The sequence below is a fragment of the Arvicanthis niloticus genome, chromosome 9, assembly GCF_011762505.2.
Source record: "Arvicanthis niloticus isolate mArvNil1 chromosome 9, mArvNil1.pat.X, whole genome shotgun sequence".
In the NCBI taxonomy this organism is placed as follows: Eukaryota; Metazoa; Chordata; class Mammalia; order Rodentia; family Muridae; genus Arvicanthis; species Arvicanthis niloticus.
The window spans coordinates 65,016,667-65,042,452 of NC_047666.1; the positions used below are offsets into that span (position 1 = coordinate 65,016,667).

Below are 25,786 nucleotides of genomic sequence, written 5' to 3' on the forward strand. Positions count from 1 at the left end.
TGGTATACTCTGCAGGGCAGCAGTTGTGCCTGGAGCTCAGGACACCTGGCTTGTGGTACCAAGTTGCCAGGCCAAGTGCCTTGCTCAGCAGTCTCCTCAGCAAAACAAGAGCTCATGGAGGAGAGAGACCATGGTAGCACTAGCCTCCAGTCTCAGTTTGCCTGTTCCTGGAAGGAGTCCAGCCCCTGACAGACCCAGACACTTGGTGTATCTTGGAACAGAGAAGCTTATTTGTAGCAACATGCGAACATAAGCTCCAAGACCCCCTGGTTAAGGCTGGGGTTGCTGCCCCTGCTGATTGCTAAGCTTTGGATCTGAATGCCTAGAGGTTGAGAACCCTGGGAGCTGCCCACTGCCCTTCCATCCTCTGTCCGCAGCAGCCTGGCCTCACTCCTCCTAAGCTTCCTCTCTGACGTGCATTAAATTCATAGCAATTAAATTTATCCCTCAAATGAATGATTGCCACTCCATTTAATTACTGCACACTTGCCTGATAACACCGGAGCCTCGTGAGAGACTCACGGCATTCCTTGTTGCTGCCTTTCTCTCCTCGCTGGCCACATTCATGAAACTAAATTTATTATGATCTATTTGCCTTGGTGTGCTGCTTTGTCTGGTGAGGGTTGAAAGCTCCACAAAGCCTTCTCACCAGCCAAGAGGAGCTGAAGTTCTCAAAACCCACGTTTTTAAAAGTCACTTTAGGGATGCAAAAAAAAAAAAAAAAAAAAAAAAAAAAAAGGCCTAGGATCTGTTTGAGCTGGTTTGGTAATCTCCAAGGTCAAGAATCTCCAAGGTCACAGGCAGTCAACCAAAGCTGTCTCTTAGAAGAAAGGAGCTGGGCTCCTGTGGCTGAGAGAAAAATGGGCATGAATTCACTCCCTGTCTGTGTTCACCACAGGGAAGGTGGTGTTATGATGAATAGCCACTTACTGGCTCTCTGACCCCATCAGGAATCAAGGCAGTGACATTGGCTTGGAGGACAAAAGGGACTTAGATGAGGTCTCCAGCCCATGGTGCCTTTGGGAGGGAAGACACCGTTAACCAGTGGAATTTTCACTATTAACAATCCTATAGAACAAGGCCACCCCAAGCCTGTCTCTCAGTCCCATGTGGAGACCAGGAAAGACAGACTGTGCTATGAAAGTCACTCCTGCCTGCAGAAATGTCTCCATGGGAGTGACGGAGCAAACAGGGCTGACTTGAGCTTGAGAAGAGTATGGGGCTGAGCCAGCAATGGCCCTGGCCCTGTTCATCTTTCCTCTCTGTCCCCTCTTTGTAGCTGGAAGGCCAGTGTGCAGCTCTACACAATGACAAGCATGAAACCAAGGCTGAGAACAGCAAGCTGAGACTCACTAATCAGGAGCTGGCCCGGGAGTTGGAGCGTACCTCCCACCAACTCCAGGAGGCCCAGCAGCAGCTGGAGAGCCTCCAGAGAGAGGCCTGTGAGCTTCAGCAGGAGAAGGAGATGTGAGTCCAGCCCCAGTCACGGCAGGGTGCTATGCTTCATGCTGGAGACCAGGATTTCCCCTCCCAGAGACCTGTGTGTGAGGTGGAGTGTTGGGATCCTTACTCCCTGAGATTTCCCTCTCTCCCTCCTTCTTTTCTTTCCTTCCCTTCTTCAACAGTCTCACTGTGTAGCCTACCTTGGCCTTTACCTCTGGGGTGATAGGCATGATCACACACACACACACACACACACACACACACACACACACACGCCCGCACGCACGCACGCACGCACGCACGCACGCACGCCTGCATGCGCACATGCACACTCCTGCTGCTCCCAGAGACTTAACCCTCTTTGCATTTCTGTGACTACTAAGCAAAGCAGCACTATGCTAGGCATAGCAGGAGGTTCACATGCAATAGCCCTTGACCCAGTTGCTTTCTCTGGCTGTACTATGCTGTACTGAAACACTGACCCAAACCAACCTGGGAGTGGAAAAGATTTATTTGGCTTATAGTTTTCACTCTGTCATCCGGGGAAGCCAAAGCAGGAAGTCGAGGCAGAAACCCTGAAGGCAGGAACTAAACCAGAGACCACGGAAGACTACTGTCTCCTGTCTTCTACAGCTTATGCTCAACTGTGTTTCTTAAAGAGCTGAGGCCCACCTGCCAAGGGGTGATCCTGCCCACAGTGGACTGGGCCCTCATACGTCTATTGGGAATCAAGAAAATGGCTCACAGACATACACGCAGGCCAGTCTTTTGGAGGCAATTCTTCAACTAAAGTTCCCTCTTCCTGAGTAACCAGGATTAGCTATCACAGCCCTGGTCCCTGGAAATTTGTTATGCTGTTAGACAGATCTGCTATTATTTTACCCACTCATAAGGAGGCAGACTGGACAAAGACAGAAAGAGCAAAGGGCCCTTGGTACCTGTTGAAGGCTAGAGGTCTCAGGTCAATGAGAGTGAAGAGGCTTCTGAGGTAAGCTCGTGAGGTGACTGGTATGTGACAGGACTTGATTCCTAGCCATTTTTTTTCCTAACCATGTTCCTCAGAGAGGACTGTCTGGGCCCACAGGGGAATTCCACATTTCTCAAAGCTTGGCTTCCTGCTCACTGCTTTTAGTAGCCAGCCATTGTGTGGGGCCTAAGAGCAAAGCAAGTGCCTTCTCCTGCAGCTGGAGTGGGTAATGACAGAGCAGCCCTTCACCTTTTGGGGGTGGGGGGCTCTGAGATAAGGCAAAGGGACTCATTTATTTGGCCATCCATCTGTCCACGGACTCACAGATGTCCTCACTGGACAAACAACCATTACAAAGTGTTCAATGTTAGGTACCTTGGGCCTTCAACACGCCTCACTTGATCATTTCATTTGATCACGCCGTGTCCTTGTGTGGCTGCTGTATTGTGTCAATCTGATTGGTGGGCAAGACAAGTTAAGTCCCAGAACTTAAATGCTGCACATACCCTAACAACACCCAGAGAGGAAGGAGCCTGCAGTCACTACCCATTCATGGGTGGGACCAAAACACACTTACTTCAGTCTTCACTTCTTCACCCATGAGCACATCCGTTCCACTAGTGTTCGAAAGACACTGGGTCTACCAATGATCTGACTTCAGGGCATGGGATGGTAGGGCTGACCAGCAGTAAAAGGCTTTGTACATCCTAAGTGCCTTTGTTCTGAATGAAATCCCTCACTTTATCTGAATGCTGGCAAGATTCTAGTATGTGGGATACATCCAAAATGGCCTCTCTCCGGTTCTGCTCCCCCGTGGAGTCAAAGCCGTGTGAGATGGACTGCCTGGATGAGAGCAGTACTATGTATTTGGCCTGGGAGTGTCACCCTAGTAAGAGATCTCCCATTGTAAGAAAAATAAATGACTCTCAAGACTTAGAACAAAGCCCAGCCCACATGCCAAGGCTTTGGATGGCTAGTCATCGGGCCCATGCCTTTCATTCTAAACAGGCTGAGTCCATCCCTCCTCTCTGAGAGTAGAGCACCAAGGCATAAGCACCTAGCTTTATGGCAGAATTGGGGATTCAGGCATTTCAAATCCAACCAAGCTCTCAACACTGCAGATGTTTGCAGGCAAAACCGTGGAGACAGTGAACGGGAGCAGGCATGTGCACCAAGCATCGCAGCTCAGCACAGGGGACTGGAAACCCTCACAAGTCTTATCTTAACTAAGGAAGCCTGAGATGCAATCTCTGAAACACTGGAGGCAAGGGAGTGAGGAGGAAGTGAGAGATGCACATGTTTAACGTGTTTAGGAACTTGGAGTCTCTTATGTGTGATGGGTCCAAGAGAACTCTCTCACCCAGGGAAGCCAGGGGAGGGGACAGCAAGGGTCCTGATTTATTTTCTGGAGAATGGAGTCTCAGACCAGTACCACTGACAACACCATAAAGCTTTTGCCATTTTTGTTTGTTTGTTTGTTTGTTTTGTTTTTTCAAAAGAATGTCAGGAGCTCAGAGAAGCCACATAGCCAGCTAAGATCAGTCCAGGCCAGGGCCCAAACCTCTGTCTACCAGTGTCCCTAGGTACCTTGTGGTATTAATATTGCTTCAGAGCTGCTGGGACAGGAGAGGGAGGAGACAGGAAGTAAACAGACTCAATCATTTCTCAGCAAAAATTCCAAATGGGCAAAATTAATTTTCCCATTCTCTGAAGACACTGAAGGTAGAAAAGCTAGATTTGGGGATGAGATTTTTAAAAATCCCTTTTAGGCAGTGAGATAACACAGAATTGAAGGCCAGCCGAGAGGCTGTGCCTCAGAGTTGATTTTTAATTAACTTTTATTTTGAAGATAGAGTTTAAGACAAGATACAAAAGAACGACTCCTTGTGAGAGGTCTGTCTCCTCCTGTGACCCCTATCTTGTGGATCATTCTGGAATCTGTGCAAATACATCCCCATATACAACATGCATGCACACTCATATACATATGCACACATATGCACACATCTAAGTAAATACACATATACACATACACACATAAATACACATAAACATGCACTGACATACACAAACATACACATACAGATGTGAATACACACATGTACATATGCACACACGTGTGTGCGTACACACACACACACACACACACACACTTTCCTTTACAGGATGGCAGCCAGCCAAGCATACAGGTTTATTTTGCCTGTTTCCCTTAACAACATATTTTGTAGAATGTTCATCTCTTTCTTAAAACAAAGCCAACATCAGCTCCCAAGGGGAAACTACAAATTCCTACCAAGAACTATAGCAAAAATCAGTTGGCTTCGTCCCTCCTAGTCTGATATCATCCAGGGAGTAGTAATCTCTAATTCAGAGGGACTTAAAAGGTTAGCCCATCACATATCTAAAAGCCACTGTTTAAAGCCACCCTTTGGTTAACACACAGAAACTATAGTTGGATATATCTACATGTGTGCATAGTGTATATATATGTTGGTAGAGATCACTATAGATATGTGTTCACTTGACAGAGTTAAGCATGTATTTGCATAAGTAGGGCAAGTGTGTGCATGTGCATTTATGTGCGTGTGTGTCCTGGTGTTATAGACAGAGACAGAAAAGATCCAGATAACATCAAACTTATGAACTGCTTTCTCAGTCAAACAAGGAAGACACAGACCTCAGCTCTGCAGTGAATTGCCTTTTCTCAGCAGGGGCCAGCTTGTCTGTTGTCCCTAGGGAGGGCTAGGAGCTGGGCAGGAGAGCCACTCAGCTGAACACGGGACTCTTCATCAGCCAGGACCCACCAGGAGCAGGCAGGGCTGTATATGTTGTGCTAATCAGAGCAGAGTCTTAGACAGGGGCTCAGGGACCCAGTTTGTATAACGGGAAATAACACTGTTTTCCCTTAAGTTGAAATTAAATATAATTGGTAATAAAATGTGAGGAATTCAGTTCTCCGCAGGAGCCAGCAGAGTTGTGTTGCTTAATTAGGATTGTCTGAGGTGAACTTAGAATTTGATTCAGTCTGTTATGGTCGTCGAGTGACTTTGTAATTATTCTGTAAAGAACAAGAAGAAAGGAAGGACACAGATGATGCTTAAGAAATGGAGCTCTTAGGCCCTTGGTGGGAGGGTCCCCAGGCTGATGCTGTTGTCAGCTGCTCAGTAATGACATTAAGAGGTAGCAGAGGGGTGACTCTCCTCCCAGCAAGGTGACAAGTTTATCAGGCTGTTGGGTGCTCTCCACCATAGAGCCATACTACTGTGGAGGTAGGAATTCTGGGGCCTTGGTAGTAAGACTGGAGAGGCACCTAGATTCCATGTCAAGGTTCAGAACACAGAGGCAAAGATGAGGCACAGTTACGAATTGAAGTTTCCAGTGATGCCTGCTTCAGTTTCATTCTTTCCCTCCCTCTCTCCCTCCCTCCTTCCCTCCTTCCTTTCCTCCTTCCTCCCTTTCTTTCCTCCCTCCATCCATCCATCTCTTCCTTCCTTCATTTTCTTCTTTCCCCTCTCTTCTTTCCTCCCTGAATGTTTCTGTCCTCTTGTATAACAGTAGCCTAGCCCCCCTCCATTCCCCATGGCCACTGCTCACCTGGCTGTGCCTGTCTCCTCAGGGAAGTATACCGAGTGACTGAGAGTCTGCAGCGGGAGAAGTCTGGCCTCCTGAAGCAGCTGGATTTCCTAAGGTGGGTCCACAGGGAAACCTGCCAGGAGGGCCCACGTTCCCCCCAGTCACCAGTGTATGGTTGGGACTGCTGAGTACAACCCACTGGGAATGCGTAGTCACATTTACTCACATGCCCTCCTTCCTCTACAGTTCATTCCTCTTTGAGGCAGGCTCTGCCTCACCCTTGGTGTCTTTACGGGACAGTTCATGATCCTGGGTTGGGAGGGAGTAGGTCTGAACGGGCAGCAACCCTGTGGCAAGTCTACAGTCTCACCTTCAACAAAAGCATTGAGCCTGTCAGGCAGTGGTGAATTCTGGTATCAACCAAGAATGTGTTATTACTAGACAAATGAAGTGATTAGCGTAACACCAAGCTGAAGTCCATGTCCAGCTGACTCTTACTTCAGCCATGGAATAAGCAAATACATCACACATTGGGCTAAAAGAGGAGTTTCCCTAGTGTCTAAATCCCATTGAAATAGATTCAAAGCTCCCTGGCCTGGAATGTCCTGGGATGGAAGCAAAGCAAATACAGAAGAAGGAAGGGTTTCCATAGGCTATACCTGCCACCTGCCAATGGCCTTATGGGGTGTGAGGGATCAGTGATGACAGAAGGTTTTGGGTCCTCATTTTTAAAGTCCCAAGTTGCTTTGAACCAGCTCTCCCCTGGTCAGGAGATGGAAGAGTTCCTAAGTGGCCATGTTCTATCCAACTGGGGACAAGGTCTTTGTTCTCAGGAGACTTTAAGAAGAGAACAAGATGTATAAGGGCACTTGTTTTTGTTTGTTAACTTGTTTTTCTTCATACTATTGTACTTAGAAAAAATAATGGATGAATAAGAAAGAGCGGACATAACCCTCTGCATAGTGTTTATGTCCTTTAGAGCTTTGACAGACCAGCATCTGAAGTTCAGACTCACACGCCTGGGACCTTTCTGTGTTGTCTGTCCTGGTTACTACAATCAGTAGAGATGAGGTGGGGGCAGGGCAGATTTCCCCATCAGTGAAATCACCAAGAATCCAGGAGAGAGAGAGAACGTGGGAGGGTGAGGAATGGGTGAAGTGGGGGGGGGGCATGGAATGTAGGGTGGCAGTAAGACAGGGACCATGGCTGGAGTGCTAGACTTGAGGATTTCCCTAACCTCTGCTCACATCCTACACAGAAAGTATAAACAAAACAGAAAACAACACAGTATACTCAAAGTCCTTCTGAATCTTCATTCAGGTTGCCGATTACTGCTAGCTTTAGGGTCTTTCAGGTGTGAGACCCTTATTCTTCTTCCATTATCAGGGTTTTCCTTCAGTATTTCTCTCCCCAAGACATGTCCCAGCAGCCTGGCTGTGTCACTGAGAACAGTAAGACACAGTCTTACAGTGATCTGCTGGGTGGCCTACAGATCACTGCAGGATGATAACTAGTTTCTGACCACCGCTGAGCCTGCCCTCCCTTTTGGCATTATGGACTGGTTCCAGCCACCAGCACAAACTGATGCAAAATCACACAGAGCTGAGATGGAGCTGAGATGACAGAAGGGGCCAACCCTCTTGCATCGAGAAAAGAACCTTCCAGCCATTTGTGTCTCGCAAACACCCTGCATCCTGAGTCTGGTCACTTACCCACCCTGAACATTCGTTAAACCTCCCTGAAGCCCCTACTTCCCACCTTGCCACTTGGGATCCTGCTTCAGAAAGAACCAGAACGAGTCTGCAGAGCTTGCTCCATGTTGCCAGCACCCATGTCTCTAACTCTGTGGATGCGGTGTGAGATCCCAGTGCTCCTAGCAAAGGCTACCCCTGCACACGTCAGCCCTGTTCCCAACTGGAGTTCTCAAACCGACCCCTCTTCTTTTGATCTGTTGGCTTTCCATTCTCCATGTTCTAGGCTGGCTTCCTCCACCAACAGTTCCACCCAAACTGTCCTTGCCCATGTCACCAATGACTTCTACTTTTTCAAAACTATCAGTCCATTCTCAGGGCTGCACCTTTGTCGCCGACAGTCTATTCTTAGCATGGCTCCCAAGGGGATCCTCTCAGTGCTCCTTTCAGACCATGACACTGTTGGCCACACATCCTACCTCACCAACAACCCATGGTTTCGTGTCTCATTTGGGGTGATTATCAAAGCTCTCCCTGTGGTCCAGGAGACTGTGGATCGTTGTCTTGATCTACCCACTCCTCGCAATGCGGGAGGTGTTCTTTGTGTGCCTTGTGGCCTTCCCTTCTGTTTCTCCAACATACACATTTATCACAACCAAGCCTTTGTCCTGCCAAGCTCCTCTTTCCTCCCTCAGGTTTGTGAGACACTGCCTCACCAGCCAGAGCTTCCCCAAACATTCAGGTTGAAATGCCTGACACTCTCTCGTTCTCCTTTTCCCATGCCCCCTGCTTTCGTTTCTCAGTGGTGCTCACCCCAGCCTTACACAGGCTACTCAAGTCCGAACCTTGTGGTTGCTCACTCCTGCATCCTGAATGCTGAACAAAGTTTGGCAAGCAACTCCTGTCCCAGGAGATCTATGAATAAGCACTCTCATTGATGAACGGATGAACTGGGCAAAGAAGGAGCCCACTGGCAAGTCACAGGGATGCATGTCATCCTGCACCAAGTGATGGAGGCTGAGTGTTCTTCAAGGGACAGTGTGTGTCACAAGACTACTCACTATTATCCCCCTGTCTCTGAGCTGATTTACACATGAACTCTCCTCCGTCCACAGCCACATCCCTGGGCCTTCCATACCATGCTTTCTCTTGCACCTGGCTGGCTGCCTAATGGGCTAGCCCTTGATCTGTCAGCAGTAGGGTCCATGTTTGAATGATTTTCCCTTGCTATTCACAGGGAAAGGAACAAATACCTCCGGGATGAACGGGACATAACTTTCCAGGTAATTGACCAGTGTTCTCTTGAGACTTGGGGCAGATCGAGACAAGGCTCAGAGGTCATCTGATCCATGCCAGGACTGATCAAGACTGTCCTGATACTTACGATATATCGGGTCCTTTCAGTGTGGGCAGGGTGAAGGTGTAACATGTGAGCAATAAAAAGGTAGCCACACACATTTTTTTTTTGTGAAGAGAGATGCCTTCGTCTTGGCAGAATCAGACTCAAATATTTGGGAGAGCCACACGTTTCTTAGATGTAGGAATTCCACCGGGAAATGGTGCAGTTGAAATGTCATTATCACCTGTAGTCAAATGCTCACTTTGCTCTTTCATTTAAAATTTTATCTCTTGATGAAATTCTCAAACTGTATGCTGTCAGCGAGCGAATTCACAATGCACACATGGCTATTTACACAGTTGGTTTTATGCACAGCTTTATCTCTGCTCTAAACATAGCCCCTCTCCTTACCTGAGCACAGTGCTGCATAGTTCCCCAAGCCTGTGAGGGAGTGGTGGAATAACTGCACCTCTAGTGGGTCCCTAGCCCAACACCTTATGGGCTTTGGCGGGAAAGAGAGATTGGAGCCACATGGAAGAGTATGACTTAAAATACCAGGATCTTACAGACCTTGTGAATATTTTCCCAGGTAGTATGCATCTTTGACTTCTCATCTCTTGCAAATGACCAGTTCCTGTGAAAAACAGCACAAGAAACCCTAGGCTCTCCACTCTGTATTCTCTCCTCTAAGGGGATTTCTGAAAAGGAGATGAAGGAATCCTAATTGGAGTGTGTGTGTGTGTGGGGGGGGGACTGGAGAGTTTGTGACTGAACAGGAAAACATGGCCTGCTTCTCTCAGAGTCCCAACTAGAGTCTTCCCTCACTTCTGCTCAGGCAGAAGTCGAGAGAGATCCACAGGAGTGGATCTCAGGGCATTTTGTGTTTCTGCAGAAAGATAAGGCGGCCAAGGCAAACACAGCTGCTTCCAAGGCAAGCAGGAAGCAAAGATCTGGCTCTGTGATCGGCAAATATGTGGATGGAAGGGGAATTCTCAGGAGGTAAGTCGTCACCCTCCACCCCTCCTTCCTCCTTTCCCCTCTCTCCACTTTGGGAGCTGCCTCTGCACCCACAGTTATTGCTCCTTTGAGGTGTGGCTCTACTAGGAAGGCCTGAGGTCAGTCTCCCTCGCTTGCCTTAATTCTTGGAGGGCATGGCCCTCTGTTGTGACATCCAAACTGGCGGGAGACTATGCAGCACAAACCTGTAGGAGGCTACCCTGCTCTATGGGGGCTGCAGAGAGGGGCTTAAGGGTACTGCAGGCTGACTCAGAAGGAGGGAGAGGAAGATGATGAGGGGAGGAGCGGATGATCTGGGAGGGAGGAGTGATGGAGGACAGTGCTCCTTTTCTTGGATCCGCTTGGGTTTTTTGGAATATAATTATACTGACTGAGCTGAATTAAAATGTCATATAGAATCACCATTAGCTGAAACCCCTTTAGAGACAAAATTAGGGCCTGTGATTGACAGATCATCCCAATGATTCGTATTTAATTAACTCGAAGACAACATGTTTTGTTGCTGCTGGAAGGCTCGGGGATTGAGTTTGAGTATGGAAAGTATTGGCTTGCTGTTCATTCAGACAGACAAGTCACATGCACCCCTTTGTCCACATGGATGGGCACAGAGGTCAAAGCAGCTAAACCCTCAGGCATCGAGACTGAGGGAGGAGATGTGTAAACTCACTCACTGAGATGTACAAACATGGAATGAAAGTACACGCAAAGTAAAAATGACTCCGGGATGTCAACGGGCTGATCCGGGAAGCCCCTGGGTCAGATCATCATGAATTAAAACTCAATAGCTCAGTAGCGAGGTACAATCTGGAAGCCAGATTTCTACACTAGTATTTGTTAGCCTGCTGGTTTCTCAGAGCTGAATGTATTTCTAGGTTGATTCATTCGACAGTCGTTTATGGATCACCTGCTCTGCATCTGACATTCTTTCAGGTTTTGTGACATTCCCTCTATGCCTGTCCACCAGCAAATGCTCATCTAATAGATAAGTATTGAGTGGCCACTGTGTGTGAGGTACAGTGCCAGTCACTGGAGCAGAGGTTTGCAAAATAGACCCTTCTCTCCTTCATGAGCTCACAGCCAAGCAGCGGAAATAGAAAATAATCCACTGAGCATCAAAGTGTGCGCTCTGAATTCCAATATCGATTTTGGCAAAAGCAGCTCCTCTCTCCGCTGCTGGCAGGAAGTGTTTGGTGGCAAAACAAAAAGTGAGCTTAGACATGCTAAGCTGAAGCCATTACGGAGTGTCAACAGTGCTCGAGATGTTCCCAAATACAACGCTTTTTCCAAGAAGCATTTCATTTTAGGGCACACTTAAACCGTTGTTTCTTTTTCTGGTTGGAAAAAACTTTGAGAAAGCATGTAGTGTGTGTGTGTGTGTGTGTGTGTGTGTGTGTGTGTGTCTGTGTCTGTGTCTGTGTCTGTGTCTGTGTCTGTGTGTCTGTATACATGTTCATGCTCCATATAAAAGCATCTAAAATGAACAGGGATACTGTGTTCTGAAACAGATAGTCAGGCAATGGCCTTGGTAGCATACATAGGAAGGGTGATGGAAAGAAGCCAGTCAGTTGGCTTTTATTTAACCTGTTTCCTAAGTAAAGGGAAAGGTGCTTGAATTGCTATAAATCTTCTTTCTGTTCAAACTAATTCATCACCGTTGAAAATAAACACTGTCTTAATTTGTCCTTCAGAATTACCGCTCACTTAGATAGTGATAGATTCACTCTGGTGAACCCTATTATTACACACATTTTCCTATCATTGGTCTTAGGAATAACAAATACTAGAAGTCAGGGCCGAGGCTAACGGTGCTTCTCCTATGTGCTCAGTTCTGTGCTCCACGCTTCGATTCCTTTTTCCTTTGACCTTGTCATCTTTCGGGCTCATCAGCATTTCTCTCAATGTGCATTCAAGTATGTGTGTGTGCCATGAGTGTGTGTGTGTGTGTGTGTGTTTATTCATAAGGTCACGCCTGTCTTGTTTGAAATGCTCTCAGCTTGAACTGTTCACTAAGAGAAGGAACCCTGGCTTTCTGGAGAGCTGTGCAAATGTTGCTCTCCAAACCCTTGGAAAATTCAGCCCGTGCTTCTCCCTATATCCCAGCTGCCCAGTTTCTTCCACCTCCTACCAGCCTCTTTGGGCATAGCATCCAAATGCTTCCGGAAGCAAGTATGTACTAAAGTCTTTGAAACCACCTGCTCCTCCCTCTGTTTCAGAAGCACAGAAAGGGAGAGGAAGGGCGGCGGCAGGGGCGCGTTGGCTGTGCCTTCTGACCCTACCCCATTCACAATGACCTGTCTCTGAGTTGAGGGACATCTGTCATGAGTCAGAGGAGATTCCCCTCCCCCCACAGCAACTGCACCCCTGCACTGCTGAGGGATGCTGTGTGGACAGGTGCTGTGTGAGTGTGCGCTGTGTGGGTGTGTCATGTGTGAGAATGCCCCGTGTGTGTATGCTATGTTTCTTATGAATATGCTAGGTAGATGGAGCATGTTTTGTGGAGAGGGAAGTGAGGTGTGAGGAATTGATGTCCTTCCATAAGGATATTCTGTAAATGAGGGCATGTCATGGGAGCAGAACCCAACCACCTAAGTGTCTGCCCAGAGTCCTGGACCTCTAACCCTGCACCATCCTCTCTTTACTACCTTCTTCTTCATTGACTAATCCAGTTCACAAGAATATATTTGTGTTGGTTGTTGCTTTGGCCCTCCTCTAAGTCCAGCACCACAGGAGAGCAGGGCCTTTATTTTAAGTTGATACCTGGTAATAATCCTCGTCAGCATCTCCATCACTGGCCGTGGTGGCGGACGTGGCTGTGGTGGCTGCTGTGGCTGTGATGGTGGCTGTGGCTGTGGCCACCACATCAGCAGGCAGCCCTTATTAGGCTGTCAAAACCATGAGCTGAGTGATGGGTCTGTTGTCTCCTCTTCTTCCCTGGAGCTTTCCCCAGTGCTGCCTGCAGGCAAGTATCCCTCCACTTCCATATTGATTTTTCTTCACTCCCTCCCACCCATCTTCCTCCCCACCCCCATCCTGATAGCCAGTCAGAGGAGGAGGAAGACGTATTCAGCACCCTGAGGAGGAGAAGCTCTGTGGGCCTGAGTGCATATCTCCAGGCAGAGGAGGAACTGGGAAGTGGGGAGCCAGGGGCTGGGGTTCCACGTCGCCAGGCACTCCGAAGAATCATCTCCATTGAAGAAGATCCCTTGCCTCAGCTTCTAGAAGGAGGCTTTGAGAAGCCACTGAGCAGATGCCCAGAAGAGGAGGAGGTCCCTGACCAGGGAACAGAAAGGCAAAGCGTGGTAGCCCCAGCCTCGGATCTCATCCCTACCTGTCCCCGAGGGCAGCCTGTTGGAAAAGAGACCCTCTACAAGGTAAAGTCCAGGCAACACTGCTGAGATCTGCCCCTTGACTTTGAGCCCAGGAGCCCCAAAGGACAGGCAGAAAGCCAGCTGAAGTTGGCTTGGGGATTCACTGTGTTGTGTCCCAAAAGTCACCTTCACTTCCTTATTATCGTTTAGGCTAAGCATCACGGAGACTCATAAGTGTCTATAAACCCTCCTTGTTAGTTCCTGTTTCCCCATATTGCACACTTCATCTTCTAACATGAAGCATTTACTGAACACCTACTGGATACAGTGTCTGCTAAAATCTGTTGCAAGACGTCATTTGGTACAGCTCTATCCAGAGTGCCTGTCATAGTCTTCCTCTTGATCTCAGTCAGCTAAGCCTCTGTCACTTCCCAGTGTCCTGTGTCCTCTTCCCTCCGGGATGTTTCTGTACACATCCCTCTCCTCCCTCAGATTTTCCTCTGACTTCTATAAGGAGAGCAGCTCAAAGGTCATGGCACTTGATTCCTATTACCAAACGCTCTCCCAAAGGGTGATGCCTCTTTGCCTCATGGAAACTACGTCCTTCTGCTGGTTTGTGACTTGAACTTTGATATAGGCCATTCAGCCCCTGGCCTCTGCCCTGGTCTTCCAGAATGGCTCTAAAAAATCCATGGCAGTATGCAAGGGGCATCTCCCTTGGGCCCCCCCCCTTTCCAAATCCCTTCAAGACACAGGCCTAGATTCACTTTCAGTAGGTATAGATGGCTCAACATCAAAGTCATTCCAAGATGTCACCCAGTATCGTAACATGTGACCAACAGGTCTGTAGTCAGGCTTAGAGCAGGAGGCCATGGCTCCTGTTGTTGAGGCATGTCTTCACTGTGGGCCTGACGAAATGTTTTCCCCACAGTCAGAAGGAAAAGTAGGAACCGAGATGGGAGAGGCTGGGACAGCCTGCCTCTCTGTTGGGCTCTTAGCATAAGCGTACCTAACACACATGTCTGAAGCTGTGCATTCTGTAATTGCGTTTCTCTTACAGAGCATCCACTGCACACACACCCCCGCCCCCAACCTGGTTTCCTCACAAGGCTGTGCAGCCATTTTGATGCAGCAGCAGAGAGAATAAAGAGGGTCAGTTGTTGGGAAGACCTCCATGAGGCAGGGAGGCATAGACAGTATCACCCTTCTGCAGAGTAGCTGATAAGAAGAATCAAATACCATGACCTTTGAACCTGCACTTCCACTGCCAGTGAAAAGAGAAGGCTGCAAGTGCCGTTTAGAATAGAAGAACATTTTTTAAAAGGTTATCATAGGGACATAAACTATATTATGATAATTTAGTAGAATATTACATGCCTGGTTTAAAAAATCATGGTTCCAAAAAAATCTTTAGTGACAAATTTAGGAATTTGTATTGTTATTGAATAATTATGATAAATAATTATGATAAATAATTACGATAAATAGGATAAATATATATACATATATATATATACACGTGTGTGTGTGTAATTCTCAAAACCATTTAAATAAAACATTTGATCATATAGCCATAAAGACTGAAAAATGCATAAAATATGAATAGTGAATATCTCAGACAATAAAGAATGTTTGTTTTTCTCCCTACAACTGTATATTTCTCACGTTTAAAAATTAAGATATATCACTTTAATTTTTTAAATATTTACTTTATTTGTGCACGTGTGTAGACACAGGCACACCACACTACACGTGCAGAGGTCAGAGGACAACTGGCAAGAGTCAGTTCCCCTCCTCCACTGAGCGAGGTCTGGGGATAGAATATGAGTTGTCAGCCTGGGTAGTAGGTGCCTTTATCACTGAGGCACCTTGCCAGCTCAGAATATACCACTTTTGTTTGAAGGTTTTGTTTTATGATTTGCGTTCTGGGTGTTGTTGCTGCTTGTTTATTTGTCTGTCTGTCTACTCTGTGGTGCTTAGGACAGAAATTCACAGCCTTGTACAGAGTGGGGGGCAAACCTTCTATGACTTAGATATACCCTAACCCCTGCTTTTTAAGTATGTAGGAGGGCAAGAGAAGTGACAACATATGTCCTACATCCCCTGCATGTGTCTACAACCCATCTGTCACCTGACAGATGACTGTCCTCAAGAGAGGAAAGCAAGCAGAGGGACCTCCCTACTCTTGTAGGTTAGGCTGCCTACAGCAGGGCCATTAATGACATTATAGGCTTTACCTGAAAAGGGAAGGGACAAGGTAGCCTTGGGGATGAAAGCCAAGCGGAGCTCAACAATCTGAGCCACAGCCTCCATCTCTGCTACCACTTGCACCCTGAGTTTCACATTCCCACCTCTTACTATGTCTGCTCTTCCAGATTTAAACAAATGACAGTTGGAAGCACTGAACAAGAGACATGCAGAAGCCAGGGCCCTGTATATTCAATGGATAAAGAAAAAAGGAAAGAGGGCATTGTTTTAATTTATCCTAAATTCTTGTTGTTGACCTTAAGTTCTCTCCTAAGTACTGCGACTCTCCCTGAAAGTCTCTTAGTGACTTTGTTCCGAAATTCAAGTACTGCTAATATCAGCTGTGCTTCCTTGTAGTATTTGCTCATCAGGAGAAGCTAAATTCCCTCAACTACACTCTTAAATCTACTCCAAAGAGCCTCCCCCGCCCCCATCAGTAGTGCTGAGCTGAGCTTGAAGGTGAGGCATGTGATCAGACAGCACTCTGGAAGAAATGGCTCCCTGAGGGAGATGTCCCTCACACCATCTCCTGCTAAATTTGTGCCCTAGAAAAAGTCCGGTGATCCAGGGCTCACAGTCCCAGGATGATAGCAGGCCAGTTCTGCTTTATCCACTAGGGCTCTGGAGGCTTCCCACCTGCCTGAGTGGAAAGGTATCCTCATTTGGATTCACTGTAGCTATAATAAAAGCACTGACCAAATCCAATAGAAGAGAAGGCAGGGTTATTTTATCTTACAGATTCCAGGTCACCTCACATTCCTGTCTAGCACTGAAGGAAGTCAGGACAGGAACTGAGGCAGGAACCTGGAGGCAGGAACTAAAGCAGGTCATGAAAGGATGCTGTTCACTGGCAATTTCTCCATGACTTGCCTAGTTTGCTTTTCTTTATGCAGCCTAGGATCACCTGTCCAGGGATGATACTGTCCACAGTGGGACTGGGCCCTCCCATGTCAATCATTAATTATTAATCAAAAACTTGCCTACAGGCCAGTCTGCTGGAGGCAATTCCTCAATGGGTCCTTCTCTTCAAGTGACCTAGCTTGTGTCAAGTAGATGAGAGCTAACTAGCACAAGAGTGAAAAAATCCACCATCTGACAATTGGAGCTGAAGAGAGGACACAAGACCATGTGTAGAGACTCAAGAGAGCTCCCATTCCACCCAGAGGCTGTATCTCCGTTGGTGACTTCTCCTGGTGACACTTCAACATTCATACTAGTTACTGTAGACAGGACATCGCTGTCAGAGTAGAGGCATGATTCCATCCAGTGAGACTGGGGTTACTTACCAGAACATGGGTGAATAACTCAAGGGTAGCTGTATCACCATCCAGCCCACCCCAGCATGGGTGACAGCTCCAGAACAGCCTACTCCTAAATCTCCCTGTACAACTTGCAGATGCCTCCTCCAGAGAGTGTCCTCCTCCAGACCAGTTGTCTCCATTTAGGTAACCTTTGGAGGAAGCCTTGTGAATCTTGGAGCTTTCAATGTTCTGAAGTTTCCTGAGGCTTATGATGCTCCCTTCTCCATCTTGGAGGGGATGTTTCAAGTCAAAGGAGCTATACAATAGTACGCAGCCCTATGAATGTCTTCTCTGTCTCTCTTCTCTCTCTTCCAAAGACCAGCTTGTGGTTCTAGTTTGCTTCTGTGTTGCCGTGATAAACACCATGACCAGAAGCAACCTAGGAAGGAAAGGGTTTGTTTCAGATCACAGCTCACAGTTATGAAGGGAAGTCAGGGAAGGAAGTCAAGGCAGGAGCCAGAAAGCAGGAACTGAAGCAGAAGCCATGGGAAAATGCTGCTTCCTGGTTAGCTTTCCATGGTTCAATCAGCCTGCTTTCTTATGCCACCCAAGACCCCTGCCCAGGAGTGGCACCATTCATGGTGAACTGAGCCTTCCCCAAACCATCACTGATAAGAAAATGCCCTACAGATTTTTTCATGGAGATGTTTTCTCAATTGAGGCTCCCTCTTCCCATATGATCCTATCTATGTCCAGTTGACAAAAACAAACAGAAAACAAACAAAAACAAAAAACCCCACAAAAAACAAAGAGCAACAGCAAAAACAAACAAGAAAATGATAACAAGAAAAAACCCAGCACACTTGTCCTCTCTGCCCACATAGAGAATTCTGCCTTCTCCCTTAGCCCCTCCTTTCTGGACTTCTGTCCCCTCCTCATTCTTAACCTTAATGCTCTGGGAAATACCCCACTCCCAGTAACTGGTCACATGCCTGGCCCACCCACTCCATCAGACAGGGCCCACCTGCCTGTCCCAGAGCCCCATTAGGTATGAGAGTATGTGAAAGGCTGCCATTTCTTCTAACAGTCTCTTGCTTGTGCCAAAGGATGCCTATGCTCCAAGACCAGTGCTAGTTTCATTCTAGGGCAGAAGTGGCCTTTTTGGTGCTGGGGTCTCAGTGGACCCCTGCAGTGACAGTTAAAGGCAACCTAGCAGCAGCAGAGACTAGTGGCCATGCCTAACAGGTGACCAGACTGTCTTCCATCCACAGGAGGAAAGGGTCCCTTCTACCCCTGACCGGCTCTTTAAGATCGTGTTTGTGGGTGACTCTGCTGTAGGGAAGACATCTTTCCTGAGGAGGCTCTGTGAGGCCCGCTTCTCTCCAGGCATGGCGGCCACTGTGGGTGAGTTCTCTGCTCAGGGAGGGAATAAAGGGCTGAGGGGTAGAACGGTGGCTCTGGCTGCTCAGCAGAGGGCTAGGAGGAGCAAGGGCGAGCCCATCTCTTTTGACACTGCTGGGCTGCTAAGCTCATGATGTATGTGAGTGCGGTTCGGTGGAAGGGGATGGTGGGGTAGGTGGGTATTAGGGAGGTGAGGTTGACAAAGGTGGGTTTGAGGCCTTTGGTCCCCTTTATGAATCCTGACCCAGGTTATGGTACTTTTGCCTCACTTCAAAAAAAAATTAATCGTATGTAGGTATGTATGAATGCATAGAAGCATGAATTATATGTATGTGTGTGTGTGAAACATGCATGCACATGACAACACATATAAGAAAGTCAGCAGACAACCTGTGGGAGGTGGTTCTCTCCTTTCAGTGTGTGGGTTTGGGGGTCAGATTTCCATTGTCAGGCAAGTCCTTTTACCACAAAGCCATCTCACCAGCCCTCTGCTCCGATTTCAATCAACAGGGCTCTGAACCTTAGTGCTTCCCCAGATCTGATGGGAACTCTCCCAGAGCCATGCCCTGCCACCCGACCTTTCCTATGGGCTTACTCCTGCCTGCCTTGCCCTTAGGCCTGTGGACACATGTGCAGACAGCACCCTGCAAGGCTTCTTTTACCCACTGGCTTGGACTTGTCTTGTATCCCGGCTCTGCTGGGAGTCTACAGGAATCAGCTGTAGGAATGTCCTGGGCTTAGCTGCCGTGAGATGATCATGGCTGAGTAGGTTCCCACTTAGGCATAATATTTTATTCAAAGAGAGGCTTATGATTGTCCTGCCCAGATCTGCACATGGCATTGGATTATGTCGCGGGCTCAAGGGCACATTAACCTCTCAGCTTCTACAAAGCTGAGTCACTCAGCAAAAGATGAAGTGTGAATGTTGGCCGAACTCCTTCAGCTGAACTGATGAGCCAGCTGAACTTGTCAATGGAGTATTATAATCTCAGCATTGACCATGACCATATATCTGCCATTGCAACCTGTCTTCACATTGTGATCAGCCTGACAGATTGAGAAACTGAGGTCCAGAGAGATGAGGAACCCTATCCACATTCCCCCGATCAGGGCTGACACTCCCCACGAGACATTACCTAGCCCGTTCCATGGTAGCCTAGCAGTGTTGTGTTGTGTGCACGTAGCAACCCATGAATGGTAGGGTCCCTCTTCTGCCTTTAGAAGTGGACAGAGGTTGGGGACAGGACAGGCTGGGATGGCTCAGTGGGACATAGGAAATCCTAGGTCCTCATCCTGACTCGCTCCCCCAGGGCTTCCAAGGCCTGGTCTCTGGTTAGACCATCCATACCATCGGTTTCTGACAAAGTAGTTCTTCAGGGCAAACTTTCCAAGCCCCAGGGCCTCTCCTGAGGAGATGTGGCCTTTCTTCCTCATACTGAACAGGCTCCTCCACCATCTTTCCTACCCTTTGTCTCATCCTGCATGCTTCAGTTCCTTGTTCTTACTGATGGGCCTTTTCTTGTGTTGTTATATCTTGTCCCAACCCCTCCATTTACTCCACATAAAGTGAGAGGGCATCCCAGTCCAGAGCATCAGACATGAAAGGAAGCGGGACAAGGCACTGGCTCCAAACCCAGGACAGTCCTATCTAGCTTGCCTTTGAGAGGAATCCAGTGTGCTAACCATGGAGAGGTACCATGGTGGCTATAGGAAGTCAGGATAGCTTTCTTGGAGGGTGCTCCAGTGTGAATCCCACAAGTCAGGATTCTATAGTGGGTTCATGGTAACTGGGGAGATGCCTTTAGAGTCCCCAGGCACATCCCTAAGCCACATACCTCTCTTGACAGTGGGGTCAAGCCCAGTCCCACTTCTAACCCCAGGCCTCAGATAGAAGGCTCTGAGGAAGGAGAAGACTGACCCGTTTGTGCCTCCCAGGAGGCCAAGCATTGTGGGGAACAGCTACACTTTAGGAAGAGGCCTGTTGTAGTTCAGGTTTCTGCTGCTGTGAAGAGACACCATGACCACAGCACTCTTACAAAGGAAAACCTTTAATTGGGATTGTAGTTCAGAGGTTTAGTCCATTACTGTCATGGAGAGAAACATGGTGGCACGCAGGCAGACACAGTGCTGGAGAAGGAGCTGAGAGCTCTACATCTTAATTTGAAGGCAGCAGGAGAGACAGTGAGCCTGGAGCTTGAACTTCTGAAACCTCAAAGCCCACCCCCACGGTGACACACTTCCTCCAACAAGGCCATGCCTACTCAACAAGGTCACACCTCCTTCTACGTGCCCTCTATCGGGCAAGTATTCAAACACATGACTGTATGGGGGCCAGACCTATTCCAACCACAAGGACAAACTAAAGGCCTCAAATTAGGTCCTTTATCCTGGGTCCCAAACATACCAAAGCAGCAGCTGGGCAAGTTCTAAAGCCACTCATGTGCCTTGCCTTGTCTCGCACATGAGCAGCTGTCACATCAGCCACCACAGTAAGTTCCTTTGGGGATTAGGTGACACCGAAAAGTCACAGTTTCCCAAGGCCATGACAGCTTGACCCATCCAGAGCGCTGGCCAACCCCTTGTCCAGAGTAGCAGGTGCGATTCCACTCAGCAACAAACACTGGATTCTTCTGGACTCACCTCTGTCCCTTGGGGTGGCTTCTGGTCTCCTGCACTCCGTGAGAACATGGTGTGTAGAACCCTCACTTGTATGTACAATGAGGTACAGCTTGTGAGTCCTACCTACTCCATCTCAGGGCCCTGCCTGATCCTTCCAGAGCAGCTGTTTCGGCTTCTGGGGACCTGCAGATAGCAAATGACAATTTTTGTGAAGCCTGGAGCTGGGAAGACTCTTGAAAATGTTCTGTTTGCATCCAGCTAGATAGTGAGAGACAGAGGCACACAGTCAGAGTGAGCATCTGAGACCAAACCTCCCCAGTGCACAGGCTCCACAATACTTCCTAACACCTCTGTTTTGGTTTTTATTTGTTTGTTGTTTTGTTTGTTTGTTTGGCTTGGGTTTTCAAGACAGGGTTTCTTTGTGTAGACCTGGCTGTCTTAGAACTTGCTTTGTAGACCAGGTGGGCCTCAAGCTCAGAAATCTGCCTACCTTTGCCTCCCAAGGTGTGAGCCACCATGATAAACTCCCTATTTTGATCACAGCCCAGAAACCCTGTTCTCTCTTGACCACCCATGTCCTGTAGAGAATTCCTGAAGCACCCCAGGGTTCTTCTGTATCTTATGCATATGTCTGCACATCTCCTATCCTACCCTCTATGAGTAGTGACAGCCTGGCCTGTCTTCTGCAGAAAAGGCTGATGTCACCTTCCTGGGTCCCTTCAGCTCAACTCTAGCTCAGACCACCACTGCAGCACTTTGGTCATCAGGACTAATCAGGTTGCAAGTTGAAGGATGTCTCAATGCCATCATTGAATGTTCTAGCAGAACTTAGAGATTGTGAGCCTCCAATTTGGTTCCTTCAAACTTCCATCCCCCTCAGCAGTCAAGAACTGAACCTCTAAAACTGACGTAAAATGACATCCTCAAGGTTATACTGCTGGGCATTGGCAGAACCTGGGTCTCCTTGGGCTTGCACCTTTAAAGTCCTGGATGGTCTTAAGTCATTTATTCCAGGCCCCTTGGCCCCACACTATTCTAACTTCTTCTGCTGAGCAAACTCTTGTTTTTCTGCCATGGTGTCTGGATGCTGTCACTCCATCCTTACCTTGTGTTATCCTTGTGTTCTCGAGCTGCACACCCAGCCTCTATGGGCTTGCTTATATGCTTCCCCAGCTGCCTGTTTGATGCTGCAGAAAGAAATACCCTTCAGGGCCAGCGGGGACGGGTACCAAGCTCACCACAGCACAGAATGCATTTATCCAGTCCTCTGTCTTTCTCCCTGCAAAATAAAAACCTTGCTCATCTTCTAGTAAGCAACCAAGAAGCCAAGATCAGCTGCCCCCAGCAACATCTACTTGCCCTCTCCCAGTTTTCCATGCCAGCAAGAGAAAGCCCTGTTCTCCGTACTTCAGGCTCTCTGAGTGGTTTCAGGAATAGCCCTGCTGGTGCAATATCCACAGTTGGTTGCTCAAAAGTATTGAGAAAGCAGGAAAGAGGGCTTCTCCAAAGGGAAGGATACCTCCTCCCTCTCATGCTGCCCCTGGTTCAGCAGCTGGCAGTTGTCATCTGTTTTGATGGGTGCACATGACCATGGGCTGCCTGGATGAAGGGGAGCTCTAGGAACCTGGTGCTCCTGGAAAGGATGCTGAAGATGGAGGGAGGAGCCTCATCCTCATCCTCATCCTCATCCTCATCCTTGCCAGCCCAGGGATGGGAGGAACCTTGATTGCAGTTTCTCATCTACAGTGTGTGTGTGTGTGTGTGTGTGTGTGTGTGTGTGTGTGCAACCCATTGTACATACCCCACTGTATTTCATGTATGGCTGGAGACAGTTATTCAGCTTACAACAGTATGACTCAGAGAAGCCATCAAGTTGGACAATCCTAGAAGAATGTGTATTGAGATTTTCATCTCTGAGAGATGCTGGGAGTTCAGAGTGTATGTCACTAACCTGCCCCTGCCCCTGCCCCTGCCCCTGCCCCTGCCCCTGCCCCTGCCCCTGCCCCTGCCCCTGCCCCTGCCCCTGCCCCTGCCCCTGCCCCTGCCCCTGCCCCTGCCCCTGCCCCTGCCCCTGCCCCTGCCCCTGCCCCTGCCCCTGCCCCTGCCCCTGCCCCTGCCCCTGCCCCTGCGGGTAGTCCAGCCCACAAAGGTCACACAACTGGAGAGAGATGATTGTGAATGGATCAAGAGTCCTAGACCCTTCTCAAGGGTGAATACTGCCTTTGTCCCACTCTCCCACTTCCTCTCTGCTCTTTCCACTACCTGCCAACCCCTCCCCCTCCTCCCTCTGCTCCTCTTCCTCTTGTCTTCCTCTTCAAACTTCTCCACACACCTTTGGATTATCGGATAGGAATATTTTAATACTCTTCGACACTTTAAATATGCTTCGATCCCTCTGTATGTTTAAATTTGTTAGGGACATTTTGAAAGTAGAATGAGAATGAGAGGGTACTGGGGGCCTGCCTCCAACATTTATCCAGGTATTGATGTGGGAGCATTGGACAAAGGAGAAAGACTGACGACCTCTAACCTTTAACTGTCTTGCTATTCTGGGGCCAGAAGCTGATGGCTTCTGACAATTAACTCTCTTTTGCTCTCCTGAGGCCAAAACCTTGTGGCTTCAGGCAATTGACACCTGCTGATAGCAGCAGGAGGTTAAGAAAAGAAACTAAGTTACTTGGACTCTATACTCTTTGACTTAGGGGCTTCTAACTGGCCAAGTGGGAGGCTCAGAGCCTGTTTACTCTTCATGAGCTAGAGAAAAGGTGAAGGAAGGAAGGAAGGAAGGAAGGAAGGAAGGAAGGAAGGAAGGAAGGAAGTCACACACACAAACACACACTGGATGAAGCTGAAAACGGCTACATCGAGCCTTTATTTTTACTTTCAATTTTTTAATAGCTTTTTAGACAAAAGTCTTCCATATAAGAAAAAAATCACCCCATAGACAAAAATATTAACAGAAGGGAGTTACAGAAGAGTGTAGATTATAAGTTCAAAGCAGTGTTTCTTCTATAAGCTCATTATAAGTTTAAAGCAATGGTTTTATGTGGCCTTGCTTTATCATAGTGCACACCCGTGGCCTCACTGGAGCTGACCTAGAATGAATGTTTTTCTTGATCATGAATGTGTTCCGAGCCATCCTAGCTCTTTTCCTAGCTTTACAGAGCTCTAGTTGCAGCTTTTATTCTATTGGGACGATTGAGATTACTTGTATCTGTTTAGGGGTTCTATAAAATCATTATCAGGAATTATAAAATCATCAATTCATCTAAACAGCATTACTATATGAAAGTACATCTCTATATTGACTCTGCAGGAAATCTGCCCAATAGGGTGGGTAAATACCCAGGAAATCGTTAAATGATGTCATAGAGGTGGGAAAGGCAATAGTGAGAAGCAATCCTTGGAAGAAGTCTCTGGGGTTTTTGCCTCTCAGAGCTCAACCCTCACAGCCATGCAAAAAGTGGGCCATCTTCAGAAAACTTGCTTGCTTGCCATAGCCTTTCCTAGATGACTTGGGTAAAGAGGGATAAGCTACAGAGGAAGGAGGGATTTAACCAGTGTGTCATTATCCCAACCAGGAAGTCATCTGCTCACTGCATGTTGTTTTTGTGCTTGAGCCATGGCATGATTTCATCCAGTGTCCTAGGGGTGCGTAATGATACAGCAAGGAGCCCACAGCAAAGACAGGCTTGTTGACGTTATTAAGCCCCAAATCTGAGACAATACCAGAACTCCAGCCTCATGCCTCCCTGGGCAGTGTTCAGCCCATTTTCCCACACCATCCCCATGGCACTACCCAGGGATGGCACTACCCAGGGACGGCTCCCTGCCATGGTTCCAGACAGGGAGGCATCATCTCCTGACTTGGAACGAAGGGTAGCCATGACCAATGCAGCTCTCACAGGATTGGTTCCCCCCTTGCAGGCATCGACTACCGAGTGAAGACAGTCACTGTGGACAATGCGCAGGTGGCTCTCCAGCTGTGGGACACTGCTGGCCAGGAGAGGTGAGGAGCTGCATCCGCAGGTCCCAGGCTAGGCCGGGGCTCCCAAGGAAGGCACACCTCTGACAGTGGCTCTCCCGTGGCAGATATCGCTGTATCAGTCAACAGTTCTTCAGAAAGGCCGACGGTGTGGTTGTTATGTATGACCTCACAGCCAAGCAGTCCTTCCTGTCGATCCGCCAGTGGCTGAGCAGCGTGGAGGTGAGCAGCCAGCTTCCTGGAAGCTCTTGAGCTTGCCAGACTCTCATCTGCTCCCTGACTCTCCCTTCTGACCCTCTGCACACCTAGAGCTTCATCCCAGGCTCGCCTGCCCATCCAGGGTTCTTCCTTTCCTTTGACCCTGACATCTGACGTCTTCCGCCCGAATCTGCCCCTCTTCAGCATCTCTCAGCTGGACCACGCCCTTTCTCAGCTGCCAGTCTGCATGTCTTCCATTACTAAGGAAATGAAGGGATGGAATGTAAATAGGTTTAAGAGTTTCTGAGACAGTTGCTTCATACAAATCATTTCTCAACATTCCTGTCCCTAAAACACTTACAAATGTGAAGAACTGGATTTTGAAATGCCATGCATTAGGTTGTCTCTTCACAGAACTAATCAAGGAGGCAAATGAATTTAGACTTTGAAATTTGTGACATGAGTCTTCTCCTATCATCATCATCATCCCCTTCCTCCTCCTCCCTTCTCCTCTGCCCTCCTTCCCCGTCTTCCATCCTCCTTCCCTTCCTCCTCATCTACTTTATGTGATGTTGGCAGGACCAACGAAACACTACTGATGATCTAATCCAGTGGAGGTTTTAGACTTCTGTCCTTGGAGTCTTAGACTCACTCTGACATTTCCTAGAAAGTGGGGCAGGGCAGGGAAAGGTTCAGTGCTCACAATTCAGGGCCCTACACTCTCCTTTCACAGTCCTGGCTGTCCAGCGTTTTTCCA

At 48.1% G+C, this 25,786-nt stretch overlaps 1 protein-coding gene across 4 annotated transcripts in view; it reads left to right on the top strand.

Moving 5' to 3' along the window:
• The window catches only part of Cracr2a (calcium release activated channel regulator 2A), a 108,909-nt gene that overhangs the window by 67,711 nt on the left and 15,412 nt on the right, over positions 1–25,786 (top strand). For 2 of the 4 annotated variants that reach the window (XM_076940610.1, XM_034512424.2), the window contains 8 exons: positions 1,280–1,467; positions 6,027–6,098; positions 8,912–8,957; positions 9,906–10,012; positions 13,068–13,401; positions 18,098–18,230; positions 24,774–24,855; positions 24,939–25,053. In XM_076940610.1, coding sequence (XP_076796725.1) covers positions 1,280–1,467; positions 6,027–6,098; positions 8,912–8,957; positions 9,906–10,012; positions 13,068–13,401; positions 18,098–18,230; positions 24,774–24,855; positions 24,939–25,053 — 1,077 coding nt within the window. Of the gene's footprint in view, positions 1–1,279; positions 1,468–6,026; positions 6,099–8,911; positions 8,958–9,905; positions 10,013–13,067; positions 13,402–18,097; positions 18,231–22,678; positions 22,810–24,773; positions 24,856–24,938; positions 25,054–25,786 lie in introns of those variants that run through there. The other 2 variants (XM_076940611.1, XM_076940612.1) reach the window with 2 other exon arrangements.